At 36.4% G+C, this 25632-nt stretch overlaps 1 protein-coding gene across 36 annotated transcripts in view; it reads right to left on the bottom strand.

Moving 5' to 3' along the window:
* ABI3BP (ABI family member 3 binding protein) overlaps positions 1–25632 on the bottom strand; it is a 256296-nt gene that overhangs the window by 76412 nt on the left and 154252 nt on the right. For 11 of the 36 annotated variants that reach the window (XM_032350494.1, XM_032350563.1, XM_032350612.1 and 8 more), the window contains 13 exons: positions 21109–21168; positions 18820–18879; positions 15140–15223; positions 13101–13160; positions 12275–12358; positions 10643–10699; positions 9549–9608; positions 8801–8884; positions 5840–5914; positions 4942–4998; positions 4204–4275; positions 3688–3735; positions 699–773 (listed from right to left, as the gene is read on the bottom strand). In XM_032350494.1, the coding sequence (XP_032206385.1) occupies positions 699–773; positions 3688–3735; positions 4204–4275; positions 4942–4998; positions 5840–5914; positions 8801–8884; positions 9549–9608; positions 10643–10699; positions 12275–12358; positions 13101–13160; positions 15140–15223; positions 18820–18879; positions 21109–21168 (876 nt within the window). Of the gene's footprint in view, positions 1–698; positions 774–3687; positions 3736–4203; positions 4276–4941; positions 4999–5839; positions 5915–8800; positions 8885–9548; positions 9609–10642; positions 10700–12274; positions 12359–13100; positions 13161–15139; positions 15224–18819; positions 18880–20202; positions 20293–21108; positions 21169–24960; positions 25021–25632 lie in introns of all 36 variants that reach the window. The other 25 variants (XM_032350757.1, XM_032350767.1, XM_032350777.1 and 22 more) reach the window with 20 other exon arrangements.

Genomic DNA, 25632 nt, shown 5'->3' with positions numbered 1-25632 from the left:
GTTTTGAGGTATGTCAAGATCACCTAAGTCCCCAGTAGAGATCCTCCAAGGCAGTTGGAGAAACTGGATAGGATCTTGGTTAAGAAGTTGGGTTAGATTGATCATTCAAATAAGAGCCTCTTAGAAAAAATGCAAAATAGTTTATAATGATTCTTGTTTGGATCCTTACCAAAGTTTTTACAGCAAAAGCACCAAAGAAATATTATATAAACATTGTATTATAGGAGAGAATATATAGACATAAAACAAATTTTCATGATTTGTTTTATATGTCTATATATAAATAAATAAAATCTACAGAAAGTTAAAAATAAATAAATAAATAAATACTGCTAAATAAAATCTACTGAAAGTTAAAAAAAAAAAAAAGTGATTGGCAGGAGGAGGCACATTCAAGGACCATGGAGGGGACAGGTGTTCTCAAGGTCAGAGAGGCAATGGGAATAGGCAGTCTACTCTTTTAAGAAATTCCATTCTTCTCTAGCTCCCTCTTCAAATAATGTAACCATAGGGAAGCTTTCTGGAATAAGCTATTCCAATAACATACTTAATGAAGTTCAAAAATAAAGAAAATTATTTCTTAGGTTTCAAAGGAAGATTCATTTTACAAGAGTTAAGAACTCTTGTAAACCATAATTCAGCAGAATAATTCCACTAATATCAAATTGTTCAGGTCAGAATATAAAATATCTATTTACCTGGGTGGGTTTGTGGGATTCTTGGATGTGGAGATGTTTTTGGTTTGGGAGGAGCACGCGGTGCTTGCTTGGGAGCTAAAAAAAAATACATAGGTTTAGAAGTCTTGAGCGCTTCAAGAATTACAGCATCTAAGCCTCTAGGATCTCAAAGATGAAGACCTAGACACACAGCAATTAATGCAATTAAAGCTCCCAAAGAACCACAAGATACAGGAATATAAATATATTATTATAAGGGAAAGCAAAACAGTAAAGTACATTATATGATGTCCAAGATACTCAGCTGACAAATGAAACTGTTGGAATTTCAGAAATATCTACTTCAAATACCTTTCAATAGGTTAAAAATAAATTTTATGGTAACAAGAATTCATCTTTATTACAAGTTTATACCATTTTACCAGAATAGCCCAGTATATTATAAGTGCAGATAAAGATAATTTCTTCTAAAAATAAAGGTAGTGAGTTATATTCCAAATACACCTAGAAAACAAATGCATTTTAATAGCAGTGCTAATGAAAAATTTCATTAAACAAAACACAGTTCTCATTGGTCAGACTGGGGAAGAAAAACTGAAAAGAAATGAAAGGATACATTCCTGAGAAAGTTATTCCTTTCTTAGACAATTCCTAAAGTAGTTCTAGGACATTCACTGTAACAACCAATTGTATCTTTATTAAGAAAACTTGAAGTATATTCTGCTGGAGGAAATGAAAAATCAAACATGGGGTTGTAGTTTGTGGAAACACCTCATTGGGATTGTCTCAAGAGTGATTAATATAAATAGCTTAGGAGAAACAAAATGTTTTTTCAAGGTCACCAAGTTTCAGGCACCTTAAAGAAAGCTTGCTGAAAATAAGAGTTTTTAGATACTAGAAATTTCTAAAAAGTCTGCATGCAGTGGTTTCCATGAAATCTTCAGTGGCATTGCCTGTGGAGAAATGAACACCAAGATATGCAGGAGACTGTACTGGTCTAGGAGCCTGAAGATTTAGAGCTCCCTTTGCTAATCACTCAGTCTATAGCTTCACATTCCCCATCAAAATAACAGGACTCTTATAAGAGTTCTTCTAGTCTTGAAATTCTGATTCTAGAGTTTCTTTCAATCTTTGATTTTCTTCAGTCTCAACTTCCTTGCTGACGTTCCTGATGGGCTCTTTGCTTCTCCCAGGGTATGAGGTAGGTATCACTAAGAGTACTCCCAATTAAACATTTCAATTGTATCCATTAATACAGCTATTTAAGAAACTTTGGAAAAGGTAGAGGTAACTGGTACAGATGTAGTTAATGCAGTTAGTGTGAAATTTCAATAAAAATTATAACTGTAAAGTTTAATAGGCAAAATTTAATAAGATATTTTAAAGGACAATGTATAAAATTAAGATTAATATCTCCTTTGGAAATAGACCCATGTGAAATCGTTTAATGATAATCAAAACACAAGTTTGGGCTTATTTTCAATAAACTATCAGTCCAAGAAAGCCTATAGGTATTGAGAGGATTTTTACTTGTAAGAAGCAGCACATTTAGTTATTCATGTTGGTGATTTGTTGTCTCATCTTTTAAATTCCACCATCAAATAACTTGCTTTTATGACTTGCCAATTAGATGGTTTGACTTAGTTTCTTTTATTTACATGCAGAAAGGCCAAACTGCTGCAGGAAGAGGACTAGAAAGAAATAGAAGACCTGAGTAATAATAAAGTGATTGGCCAGTTGTACCCCTTTATGTGTTTTTCACAGTTAAATCTGTTTCTGGAGGTTTCTGTTAATCTCAAACACAACGTAGGTACATTAAGATATTCTGTACATGACCACAGAACTTATAAAAGTTCTAGTCAAGATGATAAAGTATTTAAAATTAGGATATATATTTATGTTTAAAAATGGAATATAAATGTTCTTCCCCAGAAACATTACTATGTCCTGTTTGAAACACTTGCAGAGTAGCAGAGAATGGTTTTTTGGACATATCCTGAAGAATATTCACAATACTGCCATGTGACTGGCTATAGCTTATGGGTAGGAGAAGTCAGGCATCAAAAAAATAGGATCGCCCATCAAAGAATGTGAGCACAGTAATTAACTTGGGCTTTCTGATGTCTATAGTCTTTCCATTCTTATAAATTCTGCAAACACTCACCTTCTACATGAAATACAAAATAATATTTACCTGGCTCGGTGGAAGGCTCATCAGGGCTGGGTAGGATTATGGTTTGGGAAGGCAGAGGAGATGTCTCTATGGTAATTGAAGGAAAGTACCTGGGGCTATGATAGTGCTTCACAAATTTTGAGTACAGATAGATGACAGAAAGGATGGTAACAATTAAAAACAAAGAAAGAAAATTGTAACTCTGCAGCAAAATAGCATTCCTAATTCTTCATAATACATTTAGTTTAAAAAATGCTGAGATGCTAGATTCCAAAATTCTCTCAAAGTAAGCAATATTCCTTACTTTTTAAATCCTCACTTCAAACTAATACCTCCTCAACCATCCTAGAAAGACGTATTTAGTAGTAATCTTAAAGGGAAAACCAAAGTATTAAAAAATGTTAAAGCATGAGTCAGTGAAGAAGCATTGGATTTCACTTAAAATTAGAGAAAAAAAAAAGTCAAGGATGTAAATGAATGTCATGGAATGAGTGTTAATGGAAAGTATGTTGCTAGGGCAGAAAGTATCAAATGGATCACCATACAAAAAGAAAACAGAAATATTCAACACAATACAAGCTGGCAGAATGTTTAATGTTAGGAAAAAGATGCTTTAGGCTCAACAGTTTCACTGACTTAAGTACAGAAAGAGACCAACATCTAGAAACAAAACAGAAGAGACTTTTTGGACAATGGTTATGAATAGAAGCACCTAGAAAGAAAATTAACTGCCATGAAAAAGAATGATGTTGCAACATGAATTCACAAAGAAAGAGAAACTGAGGTTGTCAGGTGATGGTGGTGATGAGGACAAAAGCTGCTGAGGTGTGTCATTACCTAGTGTGGTCTCAGGTGGTTCAGACACATTTGTAATAGATTCCACAACTGTATCAAAACAAAGGAGAACAATTTTAGAAAACTTCAAGATGCTAAGCTATAGTCGACTATTTCCTTCTTGGATATCAGCACACCTCATTCTCTTAGGAATCTGCATTATATTTTTACAGCTAGGACAATGGATTTAGAGAAGAAAAGAGAGAGAACCAAAGGGGAAATCCTATTCTGTCATACTAATTTTCCAACTAATATTAATGTTTTAATTGTCATTAACTGGCTGTCAAAAGCTATTATGCCTCAATATTTTGATACCACAGAGAAGCCAGAATTTCTGTATTCAGAGATCACTTATCATTGTAGTTTGAAGACTCCAAGGACTTTGGAAGCTACTGCTCTTCAAATGAATTCAACTGTAGAACAAGTACCACAGCTTGAACTTCCATGTTCCATTGGCATAACAGATGCTAATTAAAACTTTGTTGAATAAATGAATCAAAGCATGAAAATTTTTACCACCTCCAGTCTTTGGTTCCTCTGGACTGAGTGGTGCTTTGGCAGAGGGATACAGATAATCTGTTACAGTTGGTGCTACAGAATAAACAGGGAATGGCTGGTTAGTGATGGGCAGGACATTACACACTGTCATAGAACACTGTATTTAATTTGAAAACAGAGGTTAGTTATCTTAAGTTAATATGTTCATGAGAATACATAACACTCAGGTAGATTAAGAAGATGACTGCAATTTAAGAGGGCAGAGATAAAGGCAGAAAATCAAGGCAGTGTTGAGTGTGGGCACATACACACACACCAAAACAGGCAGTGTCTTCAGCAATTTCTACCTGGAGCAAAGCAGGTAATGTCGCTTCCTTACATATTTTGATTAAGGATTCTAGTAAGAAAAAGACAAAGAGTGAGTCCTTGAAAAGCATAGAGATGAATCCTAAATAGAATATAAACATGAAAACTAAGATGTGCATATTCATATTTAAAGAATGATTAGAATATTAAAAAATTAAATCTTACATTCAGAGTGAAAGGGAGTTAAGGAAATTGTGAAACTTGCATAGAAATACAGCAGGCACTTGCACAATGTGCTGTATGTAACATGCGACTTTTAAGATTCACTGGATGAGCCCAGACAAGATGTGAGGAGCTATGAAATGTCACAAACTGTGAGGACATCCAAAGATGACTTCTGCAATGAGATGGAAAAGCACATATATTTGGCTTCTCATTGGGAAACATTTTTACCTAGAGCTTCCTTTGATGACTCAGTGCTTAATGTAATCGATTCCAGGACTTCAGAAACTAGCAAAGAACACAAAATGATACAACTGATCAAGGAGGGTTATTGCCAGCATTGAATGAATGCATGCAAACTAAATATTTAGAAAAGTGTCTTGCACTTAGAGATGCTCAATGTTGGCTGTTATGATAATAACAATATTATTAATAATACTAAGGGAAGCTCCAATAACTGAATTAAAGTCACAATTTTCTAAGTGTTGATTGTTAACAATCATACCTTGTACTGTTCATGAGCCCCCAAATGCCATTTAACTAATTACAGGATGCACAACGGAGATGAAAAGAAATTATAATCCTATACTAGATAAAAGTAAGATCTTATGTTTCAAAATATATGTCAGGGGTAGCAACCTCATTGCTAACTTAAAATGTTTGTTTTTAATTTTGAAAGGCAATGTTGTATAGGTTGGTTTTGTTATCTTTACTGAAGTGAGGACTTTCACTTTCCTTGATGGCTGCAACTGAACTAGCATTCTTTTCACAAAGCAGAACAAAAATTTAATTTATTCCTAAAGAGGAAGTTTGTAATCTTTAGTGAAAAATAAGAAGAATAAAATCAGTTCTTCTGAGTGGTTTACTGACTACTTAATCACATACTTGATTATTCTTTATGTGATACAGAGTAAATACAATAAAATGAAGATAAGTATATTCAGCAGTTGAATAGCAATTATTATAAATAAATTACTAAGTTAATACCAATAGGTAGTCATGAAAAGAGCATGTACAATATATGGAGGTGTTAAATGTATTATTTGCTTTTTTATATTTGGAAATCAACACTTGGAATACGTCCCTTGAAGCTTACAATGTACCCAGACAGATAAAACAGTCTAATTACCAGGTTGGCTCTGTGTCATTTCTAGGCTTGGTGATGTCACTGGTTTCAAAATAAGAGTTTGCAGTTCAGTGGGAGCTGAAAGAAGAGCATCTAAGTTGTCAAAGTAAGTATGGATATTTCACAGATTTTAGATAAAGGTAGAAATGAACTGAAATGCATAGATCTTCAAAATCATAGGGTTATGGAGAGCCATGTGGAGTATACATTATTTAAAGCAGAAATTGAAAAACTATGGTCCTCCTAATCCAGCCCTTTGCCTGACCTGTGAGCTAAGAATGAATTTTGTGTTTTACAAGGATGCAAAAAAAATTAAGAGTAATATCTTATGACATGTGAAAATGATATAAAATCCAAGTAATGCTTTATTGGAATACAACCACACCCACAAACTAATATGATTCAAGGTATATTTACATATCACTTACATATTGGTTTTGGTTGCCTTCACTTGAGATACTACATTAGAATCAAGTAGTTGTGACAGACACTGAATGGCCTACAAAGTATAAAAGATTTACAATCTGACATCGTTACATAAAAATTTGAAAATAAAATGGGTTCTTACTATTATATCTGAATCTGAATTCCCACAAGGGCTTTCTAAGAGCTTCCTATCACTGATTTTATGATATTGAGATTACCAAAATATTTAGTACCATCTAGGAGTGCTTTGTTCTGTGTTTTAATTTGAACCCCGCCTTGGGTAACGTCAATAGGTATTGAGTTTTTATTTTGTTATTCCTACCCTTCCATCTACTAATGCAAAAAAAAAAAAATGGTTATTTTAAAGCCCAACTCTTATCAGTCCACACAGAACTCTGACTTAAGTATTTTCTCTCTCTATTTTTACCACTCAATTAAACAAATTGCTTTTGTGTAAGCAAATTGCCTTATATCTAAAAAAACAACAGAAACCCTTTGGAAACAAGGTTTCCTCACAAATACTGTTTTCTTTTCCAGAAGTAAAACATGTTCTTACTTTTGATTTCTACCTCTGTTCCTCACCTCACCTCACTCCACTCAACTGTTAATATGGTGCCAGGAACACAGAAGGCAAGGAAATTTTTGTTTACTAAGCCAAAGGAGTATTGCTAATTTTTAAAAAGATAAATGAAATGGTAGGAGAACAGAGTGAGATGAATCTTTTGTTGGAGACAATCTTTATGCAGGGCACATGATGATTTTGGCTACCCTAGATCTTCCCTAAGCATGAAACTTCTGGTTAACGTGCAATTGTAACGATGACAATCAATATTTGTATCTCTTTTCTCTTAGAAGGCATAGAGCTGGGAAGTGAAAGTTACCAAGTTGAAAGTTGTCAATCCTGGGATCCAGCTGCAATAAGCTGGAAGGACTCAAACTAGAAATCGTTGACTTTCTTGGTTTCAACTGTGAAACTTTGGGAAGTTTAAAGTTTGGGGGGAGAATGAATTTTTCCCTCATGTTTTTGAAACTAAAGGAAGAAAATCTTGGGTTGCTATTGTGTTTCTAGGTCTAGAAACCTTCAAAAGCATTGTACATAGGCCTATGTTTTCTAAAACATATTATCTTGAGTTTATTACCTAAGTTTGAAAATTTTTACTTTACTAATCTAATTTGCTTCGTATCACTACTGAGGGTATTTTGAGAACCAAAATAATATAAAAAATTATTAATTAAGGAATAGGAATAGCTACTGATATAATTAGATATTCAGAGATTCCTACTTAGTAAAGATTAAGAACCAATACTAAACTGTGGTGGAAGATATAGAATAACAAAATTCACCCATGGTGAGGAAAGCCTGTAACTTATATTTACTAGGATTAGCACTTCTAGGAAGCATTTCTTTTTGCGGGGGGGATAATTTAAGAGGAGAAATCATCTTTTAAAATAGGAAGGGAATAGTGAAAGTGTCTCAAAAATCTCATAGAAAGTAAGTTGCTCGGAAAATATTCATGATCTTTAATTATCATCATTTTGTATCCCCGGACCAGGTAATGAAATTTTAAAGGGGGTTTCATGGCAGATAGATTTCCTCACATGGGGTATGTTCTATGGTGAGCGCTGTGAAGTATGTAAACCTGGCAATTCACAGACTTGTACCCCTGGGCTAATAATACATTATATGTTAATTAAAAAATAAAAAATTAAAAATAACAGGTAGCACTTGAATTAAGAATCTTGACTACCAAGAAGGTAAGTATGAAACAGAACAACAGCAGTCTAAGGAAGCAGGAGCAACCCTAGCCATGACAATGATGGAGTAGGTTTTTAATGAGTAAAAAAGCTTATAATGCAGTCACAAAAATCATTACCTAACATTGTTTCTGGAGTCTCAGAACTATGAATAACAGGCTCAAAGCTTGTAGCAGGAACTAACCAAATGTGACAACATGAACATGAGAAAGTTTAAACACACATAGAAAATCTTAATTTTTTTTTTCAAAACATTAGTTTCAAATGACAAACATTAACTTTTGAATTGACAGAAGCAGTTTCTTTTTGAGGATTTGGTCATACTAGTTGGGGACTATTCGTCCTAGAAGACAGTCACAAACTTTAAATTCTGCATGAGGTTTCTCTAGGAGTTTGATTTTCTGATTCTAACCAATATGAAAACTTGCGTTGGAAATGCTGTTTAGGCAATGGATATGAAAACATGCATGAAAGTAACTTGTTGCAGTTTTTGAAAGCTGAAAAAGATACTTATGCTTATATAATCATGACCACAATAAATAGATCATGTTTTTAAGAGCAGATATAGCAATAAATAACTATGATTGATTATGCCAATTTTGCTATTAACACATCTTTAAAGAGATGAAAAATTTCAGTCAAGAATTAGTTGCTAACCATAACTCATTCTTTGACTTTTAGGGAACATGAAGACTATTACTTCCCATCAGAGACATTTCCTTGAGACCCCACTGAGATGGACTGCTAGGGTTCACCCCTCAAACCATGACATAACATATTTACCCTGTTTGGTCTGAGTTGCCTCAGGGCTTGATGTGGTTTTAGGCCTGGGACGTGGACGACGGGTTCGTTGTGCTGGTTTAGGAGCTGAAGAATGAAACTTCAGATTACTCCAGTGAAGACAGTTTTGGAAGTAAGAGCAAAATTTTCTAAAATACATTATATTGCCTTGAAGTTCAAGGCATATATATTTCAAGGTTGAAATATTTTCTCTTATTTTGTTAATATTGTTTAAAGCACTGAAGATTCTTGAGAGACAAATCTCACACACAGAGTCAAGTCAAGGAGTGAGCAATCTCATAAATGTCTAGATTTAAAAATAGATAAGAACTCTAGCCACACTGTAGGTAGTAGGGTTGTAGGTTCATACCAAGAAATAGAACTTTCCCAAAGAATCTCTAATACCATGTGAGCTGTCATGATTTGTTTGGTCAGGAGAAGATACAGACATGACCAACTTTGAAACTCAGGTTTAAATTTGAACCCAGTTTAGACAAGAGTACATGATTGAACAAGAGTTCAAGATTACATGGTTGACAGATATTCCCAGGTCCATGCATAACTGTCAAAAACAATAGAAGACTTCTTTTAAGAGTTTTAAAAGCCCTTAAGAAGGAAAAAAAAAATAAAGTTGAAGGACAGCAGATGAAAAGACAGTTTTATAAAGCTGGTGACAAAGTGATTATGATTATGATAGAGTGGGTTGATGATGAGCAGGAAAGAACTGTTGAAGAATGCAGAATATCATTACCTAATGTAGTTTCTGGAGCCTTTGTCCTAAGAGTGATGGGTTCAAGGGCTGTAGGAGGAACTAGTAAAAAAAAATAATAAACCAAAGATATTTTAAAAATTCATTTGAAGACTAACTGCAAAAGTCAAATTTTAAGCTTCGGGTCTGACAGAAAAGGAGCACTCTGAAGATCTGACCACACTCTGGCAAAGCATCCATTAATCTCACAAGATAGGTATAGCATTGTACTCTGCTAAATAACACATTTATATATATTTATACTTTTCTAACTTTACTGGAAAAAGTATATCAGTCTACTTGTACTTCTGTACAAGTGGAGACAAATGCTTATTATTTAAATAATCGTGGATATAATAATGAACTTAATTTGAGAGCATGAGGATCAGTACATAAAACAGTGTGATCATCAATGTTTCTAAGTAGTCTTTGACTCAAGAAAAGTTAAGAAACTGTTTCCTTTGCTGTGCAAAAGCTTTTGATCTTGATGAAATCCCAATAGTTCATTTTTGGCCTTGCTTCCCTTCACTGTTAAACCCTCTTAGCAAAGAAGAAAGAAGCATCCTACTCTATAATGAAAGCCTATCATCTAAACTTTCAAGACTTAGGCACAATTATAATTTTGATAATTAACTAAAAACATCATTTTTGGAAAAAACAGATCCATCTGTATAATCACACAAATCCTAATACAATAAAAAGTAATATGATTAAAGAATATGGTATTTCTGCAATCAATGAAGGATAAGCAGGGCATATAAGGGATAGGTGGAAATTCATGTTTGAAACAAAGCTTAAAGTAGTCAGTCCTGTTTTAGCACATACATATGATCGCATGAAACAACAATGAACGAGTTACATGGCAGTTTGGTGCCTTGAAAATAGAATATTCACATATTCTATTAAGAAAATAGAATTTTCTTAAGTTTAACTTAAACACGACTTGATGTAGAGTTTAGCATAATTTCAAGATGAAGACTGCAATGGAAGACAACAGAGGGTGTTAAAATGGTTTTAGGATGCAGTAGGACCCGTGGCTACAGTGGTATGACAATGAGCAGGAAAAGCACTATTTGACGGAAACATATTCTCATTACCCACGATTTCTGGAGCTTTAGTTCTAAGAGGGCCAGGTTCAAGATCTGTAGTAGGAGCTAATGAAAAGCAATGGAAATAAACATTTGTGAAAAGTCAGCAAATTGATTCTAACCAGTATAACACTGCTTCAATAAATGTATAGCAATTAAATTTTCTTCTGAAATTAAGTACTAAAGATTTGGTCACCCTATAACCGAGTAAATATTTTTTTTTAGGAAATAGTGATAGCCTACATAACCTGGTAGCCTCTCAAAGTCAATACAATATTCTCTTAGTTGTTTAAGTACCTAATTCCGACTATTGCCCTAGGAAACTTGTTTAAACATTTTACCAGATATATACTAATAAAAGTGTTCTGGCAATTGTTAGCTTTTTTGTGGAAGCTTTAAGGAGATAGAACGTCTAAATAAGATGGATACAGTAAATGGTTTTATGTTTGAAAGGAGGCAAGAAAAGAACAAAGCAAAGTGAACCATGTTCATCTTGTTGAGAACTTGTAAGTAGAAATAGTCTTAGAACTCACATGATGCAAAGGTATTCAGCTAATTAGGATAAGGAACAACCACTCAGTGTGTGGTGCCAACTAGAGCAGCTCTCTGCTCTACACAAAAAAATGTTGTACCCTATATATGTGGAATAGGTTGCAGGAAAGACCACTAATACTTCTAGGTTCAGATCCAAACTTCTGAGTCATACCTTCAAGAACTTTCTTCAACTGCTCTTACGGGCCCTTCTAAACTCACTACTATCATTACCACTTAGAAGCAGAACTTCCCTTATTCCAGGAGACCTGTATCCTCTAGCTGGGCTCAATACCTGCTTTCTTTCCTTTTTAAATTTATTTTAATTAATTAATTAATTAATTAATTTTCAGCATAACAGTATTCATTGTTTTTGCTCCACACCCAGTGCTCCATGCAATCTGTGCCCTCTCTAATACCCACTACCTGGTTCCCCCAACCTCCCACCCCTCGCTGCTTCAAACCCCTCAGATTGTTTTTCAGAGTCCATAGTCTCTCATGGTTCACCTCCCCTTCAATTCTAAGATTTCCCACTTTCTTCCTAACTCCTTATTCCTGTCCTTCACAAACTTCTCTCTCTTTAAATGCATAGATGTTCATAAAACCTGCAAAAAGTAATCTTGATTGGCACAGACACATTGCCTTGGTTCAATCTTTGAATGTTTCCTATTGGGGCAGGTTTTGACTTTGGGTATACTACAGACTGAGAAGTAAAAAGAAGCCATCTACATCTGTGATATCCTCACAGCTGTTGATGTAGCTCTAGGGGGAAATGAAAGGCACTTAATGTTTCTTGAAATAAAAATGATTGGTTCTATTTAAGACATTTTGTCTTCTAGAGAAGTATGGAATGAAATAAGAGTAAATAAAATATATACTAAAACTGAAGATCTTTATGCACAAAATACAAGGAATCCAGTTCCCTCCCAAACATCCAGATGTCTCCCAAACAATGTTTTCCTTTGTTAAGTCAATGGTGGGATCAGTGTAGATCAACTAGTGCCTTCACCAATACTGGGATCACAAGGGCTAGCTCTTCTCCCTCCGGCATCAATCCTAGACTCCCAAGAGCTTCTAAGACTACTCCTTTAACCAGAAACCCACAATTACCCAGTTTTTTTTTAGGTGCTTCAGAAGTTGGTGTAGTTTTATGTTTGGGACGTGGACGACGGGTCCGTTTTGATGTTTTAGGAGCTGAAGAAAGAAAACCTTTGGTTAGTACAGAGTCCATAGTTTGGAAGCTAAAGGTAGCATGACACATGAATCCAGATTTTCTAAACTTACTACATTAGTAAATCTGTCTTTTCAACCTTTCAATTTGAAACTTTCACCCTTAGTAGTATACATTCTTTTATAAAGGCAATTTCATTGAGAATGAGTCATACAGAATTAAGTTATTAATTCAAGAAGTGAAAAAGTGTTCGTAGTTCTCTTCTATTGAACAAAAGAGTTAAGTCCTGCTGCAGAAATATTATGGGGCAGCCATGGTCAGATACAAATTCTGTGATAGTTTACTAAGATAAGGCCATATAATTAACTAAAATGTTTATCAAAGGACAGGTATTAGAGAGTTTTAAAAAAGGTAGGACTGCAGATGCACAAAGAAACTTCCTGATACTGTAACAGTCAATAGAGTCAAAAGAACTGCTTTTTAAACCCAGCTTTAATAAAACATGGTTAAAATGCACATGAGATGACAGAACAATTTTAGATGGTTACTTGTACAACAGAAGACCTGAGTTAGGTTTATGCATGGCTCTCTTAAAAACAAGGGACACTGATTAAGAGTCAGTGTCCTCAAAACTTTTAGGATGAAGAATTTTATGGAGTGACAACAGAGGACAATGTAGTCCTTATGAAGCAAAAGAACATGTAGCTATGAAGTTGATGGAGTGAGTCTGAGAATCAGCACTTACTGAGGAGCATGTGTTATTACCTTGTGTTGTTACCCATGTTTCAGTTCTCAACACAACCGGTTCAAGGTCTGCAGTAGGAACTGACCAAAAGTATTAAAAATAAACAAAATGATTGCTTAAAATGTTAAAAAACCTGAAAACATTTCAAAATTTATCTTAATCATATACTTTCTGGAACTATGTAGCAACTTCTTTTATTTATTTATTTTTTTCAGCGTAACAGTATTCATTGTTTTTGCACCACACCCAGTGCTCCATGCAATCCGTACCCCCTCTAATACCTACCACCTGGTTCCCCCAACCTCCCACCCCCTGCCCCTTCAAAACCCTCAGATTGTTTTTCTGAGTCCATAGTCTCTCATGGTTCACCTCCCCTTCCAAGTTCCCTCAACTCCCTTCTAAAAACTATTCAACTAAAAAAAAGTAGACCTCTGATTCCCTAAAATTTGGCCATACCTAAGTGGGGTGACGATTTTCTTATTCCTCCTTTGATGATCTGATTCTAACTAATAAATCAAAATGGGATGTGTGTGTATTGCTAACAACTTTGGGAGGAAAGTGGAGCTACAGCATGATGAATTGAGCAGGTTACCCTTTCATTCTATGCAAAGAAATATGCTTTCATGTGCAACAAAGAGCTTACTGATGTCCACTTGATCAAATCTCAATTACTCCATCAGATGCCTAAGAATCTCCACTGTGAGAATCCATAGACCAATGAAGATTCAGAAGGATTTGACTATCTCTCTCTAGTCAGACATCTTTTCTACTAGTACTATTGTTAGACTTTCTCCTTTGGTTGGTCTCACTTATACTCACTCTTTCTGATTTTATTACTACCTTTTTTAAGAAAAAGATTTTATGTATTTATTTGACAGAGGGAGGGGGAGAGAGGGAATACAAGCAGGGGGAGTGGGAGAGGGAGAAGCACGTTCCCTTTGAGCAGGGAGCCGGACACAGGGCTCAAACCCAGCACTCTGGGATTATGACCTGAGCCCAAGGCATACACTTAATGATTTAGCCACTCAGGCACTCCATATTCCTACCTTTCTTTTTTTTTTTTTTTTTTAAAGATTTTATTTATTTATTTGACAGAGAGATCACAAGTCGGCGGAGAGTCAGGCAGAGAGAGAGAGAGAAGCAGGCTCCCGCTGAGCAAAGAGCCCGATGCGGGGCTCGATCCCAGGACACTGAGATCATGACCTGAGCCGAAGGCAGCGGCTTAATCCACTGAGCCACCCAGGCGCCCCTATTCCTACCTTTCTACTTATACATGTACTACGGTGGTTTCAAGGCACCATTTAAGTTTCTTTTTTTTTTTTTTTTTAAGATTTTATTTATTTATTTGACAGACAGAGATCACAAGTAGGCAGAGAGGCAGGCAGAGAGAGAGGAGGAAGCAGGCTCCCCACTGAGCAGAGAGCCCGATGCGGGGCTCGATCCCAGGACCTGGGATTATGACCCGAGCCGAAGGCAGAGACTTTAACCCACTGAGCCACCCAGGCGCCCCACCATTTAAGTTTCTTAATCTAACTTTTGAGATGTACATATTTATGTACCTAGTACATTTTGTTGATAGCAGTGAGAAATCAATCTTGATCTTGTCTTTGCATACATGATTTCTAGAGCCATCTTCTATCTTATTTATGAAGGCTTTTGTTCTCAACTTATTGCATGTCTGAGGATTAAAACATGTCTCCCACACCTAATTTATACCCCCAAATTTGCTGATATTACCCAGGGATACTAAAGATATTAGTTGTTAATTTGAACTGAATATGCCCAATTTTTCTAAAGTTTTATTTTCAGTATATAAATGGAAATGAATTAAATGCACAGTGACAGAGAAGACTTCACTCTAGAAGAATGAAGCATTCAGTTGCTCCACAGATTTTCCCCTGCTGTGTTCCTTTTGCCATCTCTACAGTGGGAACTGCTGTTTAACACAAGTTATATCTTTACTTTTACGGGGCCTATTTGTTACTTCCACACATTGGGATTACTCTTGAGCCCCTGCTGGGTTAGGCTACTGCAACTCTAAACCAGAACACTTGTTTACCTGGTTTGGACTCAGATGCTTCAAGAGTTGGTGGGGTTTTTGGTCTGGGACGTGGACGATGTGTCTGTTGTGATGTTTTGGAGGCTGAAGGAAGAAATTCTAGAGTTATCACACAACTACATTACCTCTGTTCTGGAAGCAATGAGAGGTGAAAATATGGTTCTAGATTTTCTACAACTTTTAGACATGTGTCCTTCTAGTTTGAGATTTTTGTCATGTATACTCTGTATATAATTCTTGTACTATAGAAGTTTCTTTGAAGAAAAAAAATCCCTTTTAAATTCAAGAAATAAATATTAGTAATTATACACAACTGAACCAGGAAGAAATAGAAAGCCTGAACAGACCCATAACCAGTAAGGAGATTGAAACAGTCATTAAAAATCTCCAAACAAACAAAAGCCCAGGGCCCGACGGCTTCCTGGGGGAATTCTACCAAACATTTAAAGAAGAACTAATTCCTATTCTCCTGAAACTGTTCCAAAATATAGAAATGGAAGGAAAACTTCCAAACTCATTTTATGAGGCCAGCATCACCTTGATCCCAAAACCAGACAAGGATCCCATCAAAAAAGAGAGCTATAGACCAATATCCTTGATGAACACAGATGCAAAAATACTCAACAAAATACTAGCCAATAGGATTCAACAGTACATTAAAAGGATTATTCACCACGACCAAGTGGGATTTATTCCAGGGCTGCAAGGTTGGTTCAACATCCGCAAATCAGTCAATGTGATACAACACATCAATAAAAGAAAGAACAAGAACCGTATGATACTCTCAATAGATGCTGAAAAAGCATTTGACAAAGTACAGCATCCCTTCCTGATCAAAACTCTTCAAAGTGTAGGGATAGAGGGCACATACCTCAATATCATCAAAGCCATCTATGAAAAACCCACCGCAAATATCATTCTCAATGGAGAAAAACTGAAAGCTTTTCCGCTAAGGTCAGGAACACGGCAGGGATGTCCATTATCACCACTGCTATTCAACATAGTACTAGAGGTCCTAGCCTCAGCAATCAGACAACAAAAGGAAATTAAAGGCATCCAAATCGGCAAAGAAGAAGTCAAATTATCACTCTTCGCAGATGATATGATACTATATGTGGAAAACCCAAAAGACTCCACTCCAAAACTGCTAGAACTTGTACAGGAATTCAGTAAAGTGTCAGGATATAAAATCAATGCACAGAAATCAGTTGCATTTCTCTACACCAACAGCAAGACAGAAGAAAGAGAAATTAAGGAGTCAATCCCATTTACAATTGCACCCAAAACCATAAGATACCTAGGAATAAACCTAACCAAAGAGGCACAGAATCTATACTCAGAAAACTATAAAGAACTCATAAAAGAAATTGAGGAAGACATAAAGAAATGGAAAAATGTTCCATGCTCCTGGATTGGAAGAATAAATATTGTGAAAATGTCTATGCTACCTAAAGCAATCTACACATTTAATGCAATTCTTATCAAAGTACCATCCATCTTTTTCAAAGAAATGGAACAAATAATTCTAAAATTTATATGGAACCAGAAAAGACCTCGAATAGCCAAAGGGATATTGAAAAAAAGCCAACGTTGGTGGCATCACAATTCCGGACTTCAAGCTCTATTACAAAGCTGTCATCATCAAGACAGCATGGTACTGGCACAAAAACAGACACATAGATCAATGGAACAGAATAGAGAGCCCAGAAATAGACCCTCAACTCTACAGTCAACTAATCTTCGACAAAGCAGGAAAGAATGTCCAATGGAAAAAAGACAGCCTCTTCAATAAATGGTGCTGGGAAAATTGGACAGCCACATGCAGAAAAATGAAATTGGACCATTTCCTTACACCACACACGAAAATAGACTCAAAATGGATGAAGGACCTCAATGTGCGAAAGGAATCCATCAAAATCCTTGAGGAGAACACAGGCAGCAACCTCTTTGACCTCAGCCGCAGCAACATCTTTCTAGGAACAACGCCAAAGGCAAGGGAAGCAAGGGCAAAAATGAACTATTGGGATTTCATCAAGATCAAAAGCTTTTGCACAGCAAAGGAAACAGTTAACAAAATAAAAAGACAACTGACAGAATGGGAGAAGGTATTTGCAAACGACATATCAGATAAAGGACTAGTGTCCAGAATCTATAAAGAACTTAGCAAACTCAACACCCAAAGAACAAATAATCCAATCAAGAAATGGGCAGAGGACATGAACAGACATCTCTGCAAAGAAGACATCCAGATGGCCAACAGACACATGAAAAAGTGCTCCATATCACTCGGCATCAGGGAAATACAAATCAAAACCACAATGAGATATCACCTCACACCAGTCAGAATGGCTAAAATAAACAAGTCAGGGAATGACAGATGCTGGCGAGGATGCGGAGAAAGGTGAACTCTCCTACACTGTTGGTGGGAATGCAAGCTGGTGCAGCCACTCTGGAAAACAGCATGGAGGTTCCTCAAAATGTTGAAAATAGAACTGCCCTATGACCCAGCAATTGCACTATTGGGTATTTACCCTAAAGATACAAACGTAGTGATCCAAAGGGGCATTTGCACCCGAATGTTTATAGCAGCAATGTCCACAATAGCCAAACTATGGAAAGAACCTAGATGTCCATCAACAGATGAATGGATCAAGAAGATGTGGTATATATACACAATGGAATACTATACAGCCATCAAAAGAAATGAAATCTTGCCATTTGCGACAACATGGATGGAACTAGAGCGTATCATGCTTAGCGAAATAAGTCAAGCAGAGAAAGACAACTATCATATGATCTCCCTGATATGAGGAAGTGGTGATGCAACATGGGGGCTTAAGTGGGTAGGAGAAGAATCAATGAAACAAGATGGGATTGGGAGGGAGACAAACCATAAGTGACTCTTAATCTTACAAAACAAACTGAGGGTTGCTGGGGGGAGGGGGTTTGGGAGAAGGGGGTGGGATTATGGACATTGGGGAGGGTATGTGCTTTGGTGAATGCTGTGAAGTGTGTAAACCTGGCGATTCACAGACCTGTACCCCTGGGGATAAAAATATATGTTTATAAAAAATAAAAAATTAAAAAAATATATTACTAATTATAATCAAAGTGTCATAGAGCAGGTTGATTGGGCAACAGAAAGGTTAAGAACCACTGCTAAATTTTAATGTATTATGAAGGATGGTCATATTAAACCCAAGATTTAGAATTCAATTTTCCTATCTTTCCACACTTTCTATGTAACTACTAAAACAAAAACACGTCATTACCTAAATATCAACAAAACAATATCACACAAATAGAAAAAAATTGGAAACAAAATGTGAAATAAATGGATCTTCCTGGCCCCATGATTGCTATTTCTTGGCTTTATCTGTCTAGAGAAGAGGTAGGAAGCTACAGTATGTTTGAGAACCATTTTTTAACCAACACTGCTTAGATAAAACAAAAATAATGTGAAAAAATTTCAAATAGGTTACCAGGCAAATAAATGTTCTGAAGTACATTCATGTATGACTGGTTCTCTTTAAAATGACAGGTAAACTTAATAGTTTTCATAATTTTAAGAATATAAATGAATGTCCAAGAAGAATGACATATGGTCACATAAAGCAAAATGAAACTCTGGGTTTGACAAAAGCAGAGTAAGTCTTGTTGAAAAGACAATATATTATTACCTAATGTTGTTCCTGGGGTCTCGGGTCTAAGAGTGACAGGTTCAAGAACTGTAGCAGGAACTGCCCCCAAAATACAGTAAACCAAAGAAAATTTAAAACACATGAAAAGTAAGAACATTCACATCTAAACAAATCTACTTGTATCAATCTTTCTACAAAAACAAAGAAAAAAAATTAACCTCCTAAATGAAGGAAAGAGTAGATGGTGGTTCTTTGAAGATTTGGCCAAACTATAGTCTTGGTCTTAGGTTTAGCCTTTGAACTATCTTGATTGTCTTAAAGAAGTCAGCATAAAATTCTCCTAGGTTTTAGCTAATGGATTCTGATAACTCTGCACTAGAAAATATTTTTATTCATTGACCTAACATACACTTGGGAAAGAAGTTGTTTTTTAAAAAAATCTGAGCTCAATCTGTATTTCTATGGAAGCTGAAAATGTATACTTACTATGTTTAAGTAAACATGGATACAATAAACAGTTTTTAAGTTTGAAACAGATATGAAATTTAATCATTGAAGTGGACTATGTTGATCTTTCTCAGAACTCATCTATGGAAAGAGTCTGAGAACTCTTTCCAAACCACGGCACATAAGAGAGCAGAATAAAGATGGTCATTCGGTCTGTAATACTCAGTAGAGCATCTGTTTGGCTAAAGACCAGATAAAGCAGAAATCAAAGACCACTGAGGTCTCTGTATCAAATCTAAGCTCCTGAATCAGGTCCTCAAAATCCTCTTTCAGTAGGCTCTCTGGACTCTTCCAAATGCAACATCATCAATAAACTTGTTTTGGCCATCTGGAAGTAAGACAGTCTGTTTCAGTCTGGACTGTCATTGTGGCTAACCCCCTACCACCTTACATGTGTAGCCCTTCTGCCATGGTTCACTCTTCCCTCCATTCACTGAAATCCTGTACTAAGCCCAAGGTCCAAGTCTAATCGACTTTGATCTTTTCCTTTGCAAGGTCAGTATTTAATGTATCATGCAAACATGTACCCAACTCTACTGTTTTAGAAAATCTCCCACAGCTGGCATATCACCCACAATTGCCAATATTGGTCCAGAAATATGCAAGGGACTTATAATTTTTTTGTTTATTTGAACAGAATGTATTGGCTCTGATAAAGAAGATTTATCATTAAAATTTGAATGGAAGTTGATGACAAGAAATATACTAGATGCATATCAGAGAAGACTCTCACATAGAGTAAGATATTGTAGCACCAAATATATCGCACCCAGCCACATTCTCTGACACCTGGGCAAAGCAGACATTACTGACCATGTCATGACCTCACACTTTGAGCCACTAAAAGGTTGGCACTGTTTGGGGTTCTCATGGGGATAGACTACTTGGGTTCACCCTTAAACTAAGGAATCACACATTTATCAGATTCAGTCTGAGGTACTTGAGGGCTTGGTGTTGTTTTGGGTCTGGGGCATGGACTACGGGGTCTTTGTGTTGTTTTAGTAGCTGAAGAGAGAAAAGCTTTGTGTTACTCTAGGTGTTAAGGTTCTGGATTCTGAGGAGAGGTTTTTCCAAGAGCTGTCAGATTTTCAAAAGTTACAGGAAATTTTCCGTTATTTAATGTTTTTAATCTTTTTATGCCAATGTGTCTTCTTTTTATCATTGGTGGTACTTTGAGGCAAATTCATGTGTCTGGTTGAGTTGTTTGTTCAAGGCATGAAGATTAACACTTGTAATTAAACACACAGAATTTCCTCATTGGGGAAAAAATGAGAAGGAAGGCTCAAATGGTGCAAGGGAGGGGCAGTTAGGGTCACACTGAGGAAAAGGCTTATAATTTAAAATTTTGGATTTAGGTAATTTCCTATATGTCAAATTAGTAATAAAACATCTCATTACTTAAAGCACCAACAAAGAAACAAACATACCATGTAAATAGTTTTTTAAAGACTTAGCAACCTAAATGTACAAAGGACCCTAAGAATGGCTATTACCTCTGATCAGCCTAGATAAGAAAAAGATCCGAATTTGTTTTAAACTTGGCTTTAACAGAGAGCACTGTTCAACAAAGCACGAGATAACATGACAATGCAAATGTACCAGCGAAAGCAATGTTTTGAATTAAGCTAAGATCAGCTCTCATAAAAACAATAGGAAATTTGTTTTTAAGAGGCTTCAGGATTTGTCAGATGAAGTAACTGAATGGCAACAGAAGATGATGGTGGCTGTCTCATGAGAGAGGGAAAGCCAGGAGATGGAGACTGAATGGAATATACAATGAGCAGCAACAAAGGCATTTGGTGAATGACACAGAATCATTACCTAATGTTGTCCCAGGTGTCTCCGTTCTAAGAGTAACAGGTTCAAGGTCTGTCACAGGAACTGAAGTAATAAAATAAGCAAAAGAAGTTTTTAAAAAATTTATAAAGGGTTATGAAATTCACTTCAAGATATATTTTGTCAGTGTAACATTTCATCTAGAACTACTACTTTATTTCTAGATAAAGGGGACTGTGACTGTGTCTCCCCAAATTACTATGTTGAAGACTTAACTCCCAAATGTGACTGTGTTTGGAGATAGGGGAGATAGGGGCTTTGAAGAGGCAATTAAGATTAGATGGGGCTGTAAGAGTAGGTCTCTAATCCAGTATGACTGATGACCTTATAAGAATAGAGGCACACACAAGGAAGGCTCACACACAGAGAAAAGGCCATGTGAGGACACAGCAAAATGAGACCATCTACAAGCCAAGGAGAAAGGCCTCAGGAGACATTAAAACTGCTGAAGCCATCATCTTAAATTTCCAGCCTCCAAAGCTGTGAGAAATCAATTTCTATTGTTTGAGCCACCCAGTCTATGATGTTACGGCAGCCTTAATAAGCTAATACAAAGGGAAACCAACTGTTTGGTCCAGAATTGGCTAAACTATAGTTGAGGACTTCTTCATCTTATGAGAAGTCTTGTTATTACTTGTAGTCTCTGTTAAGCAGAGGGAAACAGTTAAGAGGAAACAGTTACCTCTGTTGAAACAGTTCAGCTAGTTCATGATTGATTATTTGAATCTACATGGTGGACTCTAGGACATTTTTAGGCTTTTACTTAAATACATCCCTAATCATCTTGAAAATCAAGTAAAATACTAACTTGCACTTTAGTGGGTGCTGAATAAAGAAGATATCTATTATGTTTATCACATTATGGTTGCAGAAAAAGTTCCTAAAGATCCGAGCAGCCATTACACAAATAACCAAAAATGGGTATGATGACCTTGCTGATAACTCAGCTTTGGAAATATCTTGTGACCTGTGTCCAAAGGAAGGTACTCAAGAGGACTGGGCAAGGACCCACTCACAGTCTGTGGCATTCAGTAAAGCACCCATACACTATCAGTACCAGAAAAACATCATCCAGTGTGGAAAGAAAAGGATTCTGAAGCTCATAAGAACAATATTGGACTCCTGAATGGAACATTCAAGCCTCCTTCAATTTTCTGTGGTATTATCCAAATGTGGAATCACCAACAAGAGCTTTTGATGGACACTTCAAATAAGCAGATCCTCTGCCCCTCTGGTTTCCTCTATATATGTCCTATTTTTTTTCTTGTCTTCGTTCATTCTCACCTGTCCACTTGTACAAATTCTGATGTGACATCAAGACTTAAACTCCTTCCCTGATCCACCAAGCTCCAAAATGATGCTTTACTTCCTTAAGACCTTATATGATGAGTCTAACATTTAATGTTGAAATACCCCCAAAATCTTCAATTTGCAAATACACCATGCCTTAGCAACCTCTTCGACCTCAGCCACGGCAACTTCTTCCTAGAAACATTGCCAAAGGCAAGGGAATCAAGGGCAAAAATGAACTATTGGGACTTCAAGATCAAACGCTTTTGCACAGCAAAAGAAACAGTCAACAAAACCAAAAGACAACTGACAGGATGGGAGAAGATATTAGCAAATGACATATCAGATAAAGGGCTAGTATCCAAAATCTATAAAGAACTTATCAAACTCAACACCCAAAGAACAAATAATCCAATCAAGAAATGGGCAGAAGACATGAACAGACATTTCTCCAAAGCAGACACCCAGATGACCAAGAGACACATGAAAAAGTACTCCACATCACTCAGCATCAGGGAAATACAAATCAAAACCACAATGAGATACCACCTCACACCAGTCAGAATGGCTAAAATTAACAAGTCAGGAAATGACAGATGCTGGCGAGGATGCAGAGAAAGGGAAACCCTCCTACACTGTTGGTAGGAATGCAAGCTGGTGCAACCACTCTGGAAAACAGCATAGAGGTTCTTCAGAAAGTTGAAAATAGAGCTACCCTATGACCTAGCAATTGCACTATTGGGTATTTACCCTAAAGATACAAATGTAGTGATCTGAAGGGGCACATGCACACCAATGTTTATAGCAGCAATGTCCACAGTAGCCAAACTATGGAAAGAGCCTAGATGTCCATCAACAGATGAATGGATAAAGAAGAGGTGGTATATATATATACAATGGAATACCATGCGGCCATCAAAAACCTGAAATCTTGTCATTTGCAATGACGTGGATGGAACTAGAAGATTTTATACTTAGCGAAATAAATTAATCAGAGAAAGACAATTATCATATCATGTCACTGATATGAAGAATTAGGGAAAAAAGACAGAGAATCATAAGAGAAGGGAGGGGAAAAATGAAATGAGATGAAACCAGAGAGGGAGACAAACCATAAGAGACTCTTAATCTCAGGAAACAAATTGAGGGTTGCTGGAGGGGAGGTGGGTGGAAGGGATGGGGTGGCTGGGTGATGGACACTGGGAAGGGTATGCACTATGGTGAGAGCTGTGAATTGTGTAAGACTGATGAATCACAGACCTGTACCCCTGAAACAAATAATACATTATGAGTTAATTAAAAAAAAAACACCCTGCCTTATTTTCCTTCTGTAGGCTTTTTATGCAGAAAAATTTTCTGTGTTCAACTAGCCTGAAGATGAAACAAAACATGTTTCCTACTACTCTGAGGTAGAGGAAATATTATGTATCTTCCAAAGATGTACTTTCTGCCAGCCCTGAAGGGAAAAGGACTCTTCATGATTCCCTTGCTAGAGGGTATGTGGGTTTACACTTTCAGCCAGTAACAGTCTCGCAGGATCCTGAAACCAAGGACAGAGCTTTCATCTGGTGTAGTCCTAGGTTCATCTGGATTTAGAGGTGTTTTAAGTTTGGTTTGTGAATGGAGTGTCCATTGGGATGTTTTTGGAAGTGGAAAAAGATAACCTTCAGTTATTTTAAGGTTTATGGTTCTGGAAATTATGAGGTTTAGAAATTTCTTTGTTTTCTATAGCTTGAGAGATTTTTCTTAAGTTTCATATATATGTTTCCAGTGTGAAAATTTGCCCCTAATATGCTACTGTATCTTCTTCTGTTATTGATACTTTGGGGGGCAAAATTGACATAAAAGCAAAGTTATTATTTCAGAGAGTCAAGATTGGTATTTTTTATCGTTTTTTTTTTAAGATTTCATTTTTTAAGTAATCTCTACACCCAATGAGAGCTCAAAACTGTGACCCCAAGATCAAGAGTCACACACTGCACTGAGTGAGGCAGGCAGGCACCCCCTTATCATATTCTCCTAAAGTCCCCCAACTGCATTAAAAAGTTAAGAATCATTTCTAAACTATGGCTGAGAGTAAGGGGTAGTCAGAGTCACCCTAAGGATGCGGCTTACTATGTAAACTTAACTATCCTTGACCACATTATCTGTTAGACAATTTATTAAAAACATATTCCTTAAAAGTTAACAAAAACCAGTCAGATAAAAAAGGTCTATGCACAAAGGATACTTTAAGAAACTTCCCAGTCACTGCTTGGTTAGCATAGACCAAGATCAGGTGCTCACTTGAATATATGAAATTTGCCTTAACAGAGAATTCAGATTAAGCCTAAAATAGAAGGTGGCGTGAACAAATTTTAAAGTTAAGTTACAGGGAGGGAAGGTATCCCAAACTAGATTCAGGTGTGAATCTCATAAGAACAAGAAGTCATTTGTTTTATGCATGTTCAACTCCAAAGATAAAGAATGTAAGTGAATGGCTATGAGTGGAATGAGTTTGATAATGAGCAGGGGAAGTTTTTGCTGAAGGTCAGAAAGTGGCATTACCAAATGCAGTCCCTGGAGCCTCTTTCATAGGAGTGACTGCTTCAAGGACTGTAGCAGGAATGGACCAAAAATAACAAAAAAACAAAAATCAAGTGTTAAACATTTACACAATCTCAGAACTGCAAAAATAATTGTATCTAAGTAATAATGTATCTAGAGTACCAAGCAAAAACTACTAATGTTCTGAGCTGAAGGATATGGAGTCTCTCTGCACTTGGGTATCAATTTATTACTTAGTAAGTGTTATCTCTGTAGTAGACAATTGTCCCTGTGAAGTGCCCCAGACGTGTCTCACTCTTTCATGATCTTAGTATAAGTAATATACCAAAATAGACCATACCAAGCTTGCTGAAAACTCATTTTTGGAAAGAGACGAAGAACTTGGTCAATAAGATTAAGCTTTTAGGATTAGGATTAGGCTCTTAAAACAGCAGGATAAGGGACGGGCACTCAGTCGGAGTTATAGCAGGATAAGCAGGGAAAGCATGACCATATACAGATTCTGGTTGAGACCTACATGAAATCCAAACTCCTAAGTGCAACATTCAACATACATTTTCAACTGATCATTTGGGCTCATTTAGCTGCAGCAGCCTCAGTGAAATGTTCTGATCAAGACTTAGAAGCCAGACAGCCTCAGCTGCTCAAGGAAGCCTCTGCTTCTCCTCACCG

The sequence above is a fragment of the Mustela erminea genome, chromosome 1 (genome assembly GCF_009829155.1).
Source record: "Mustela erminea isolate mMusErm1 chromosome 1, mMusErm1.Pri, whole genome shotgun sequence".
NCBI classification, from domain to species: Eukaryota; Metazoa; Chordata; class Mammalia; order Carnivora; family Mustelidae; genus Mustela; species Mustela erminea.
The sequence above is the reverse complement of the archived record's forward strand: the minus strand, read 5'-3'. Positions and strand labels throughout refer to the sequence as shown.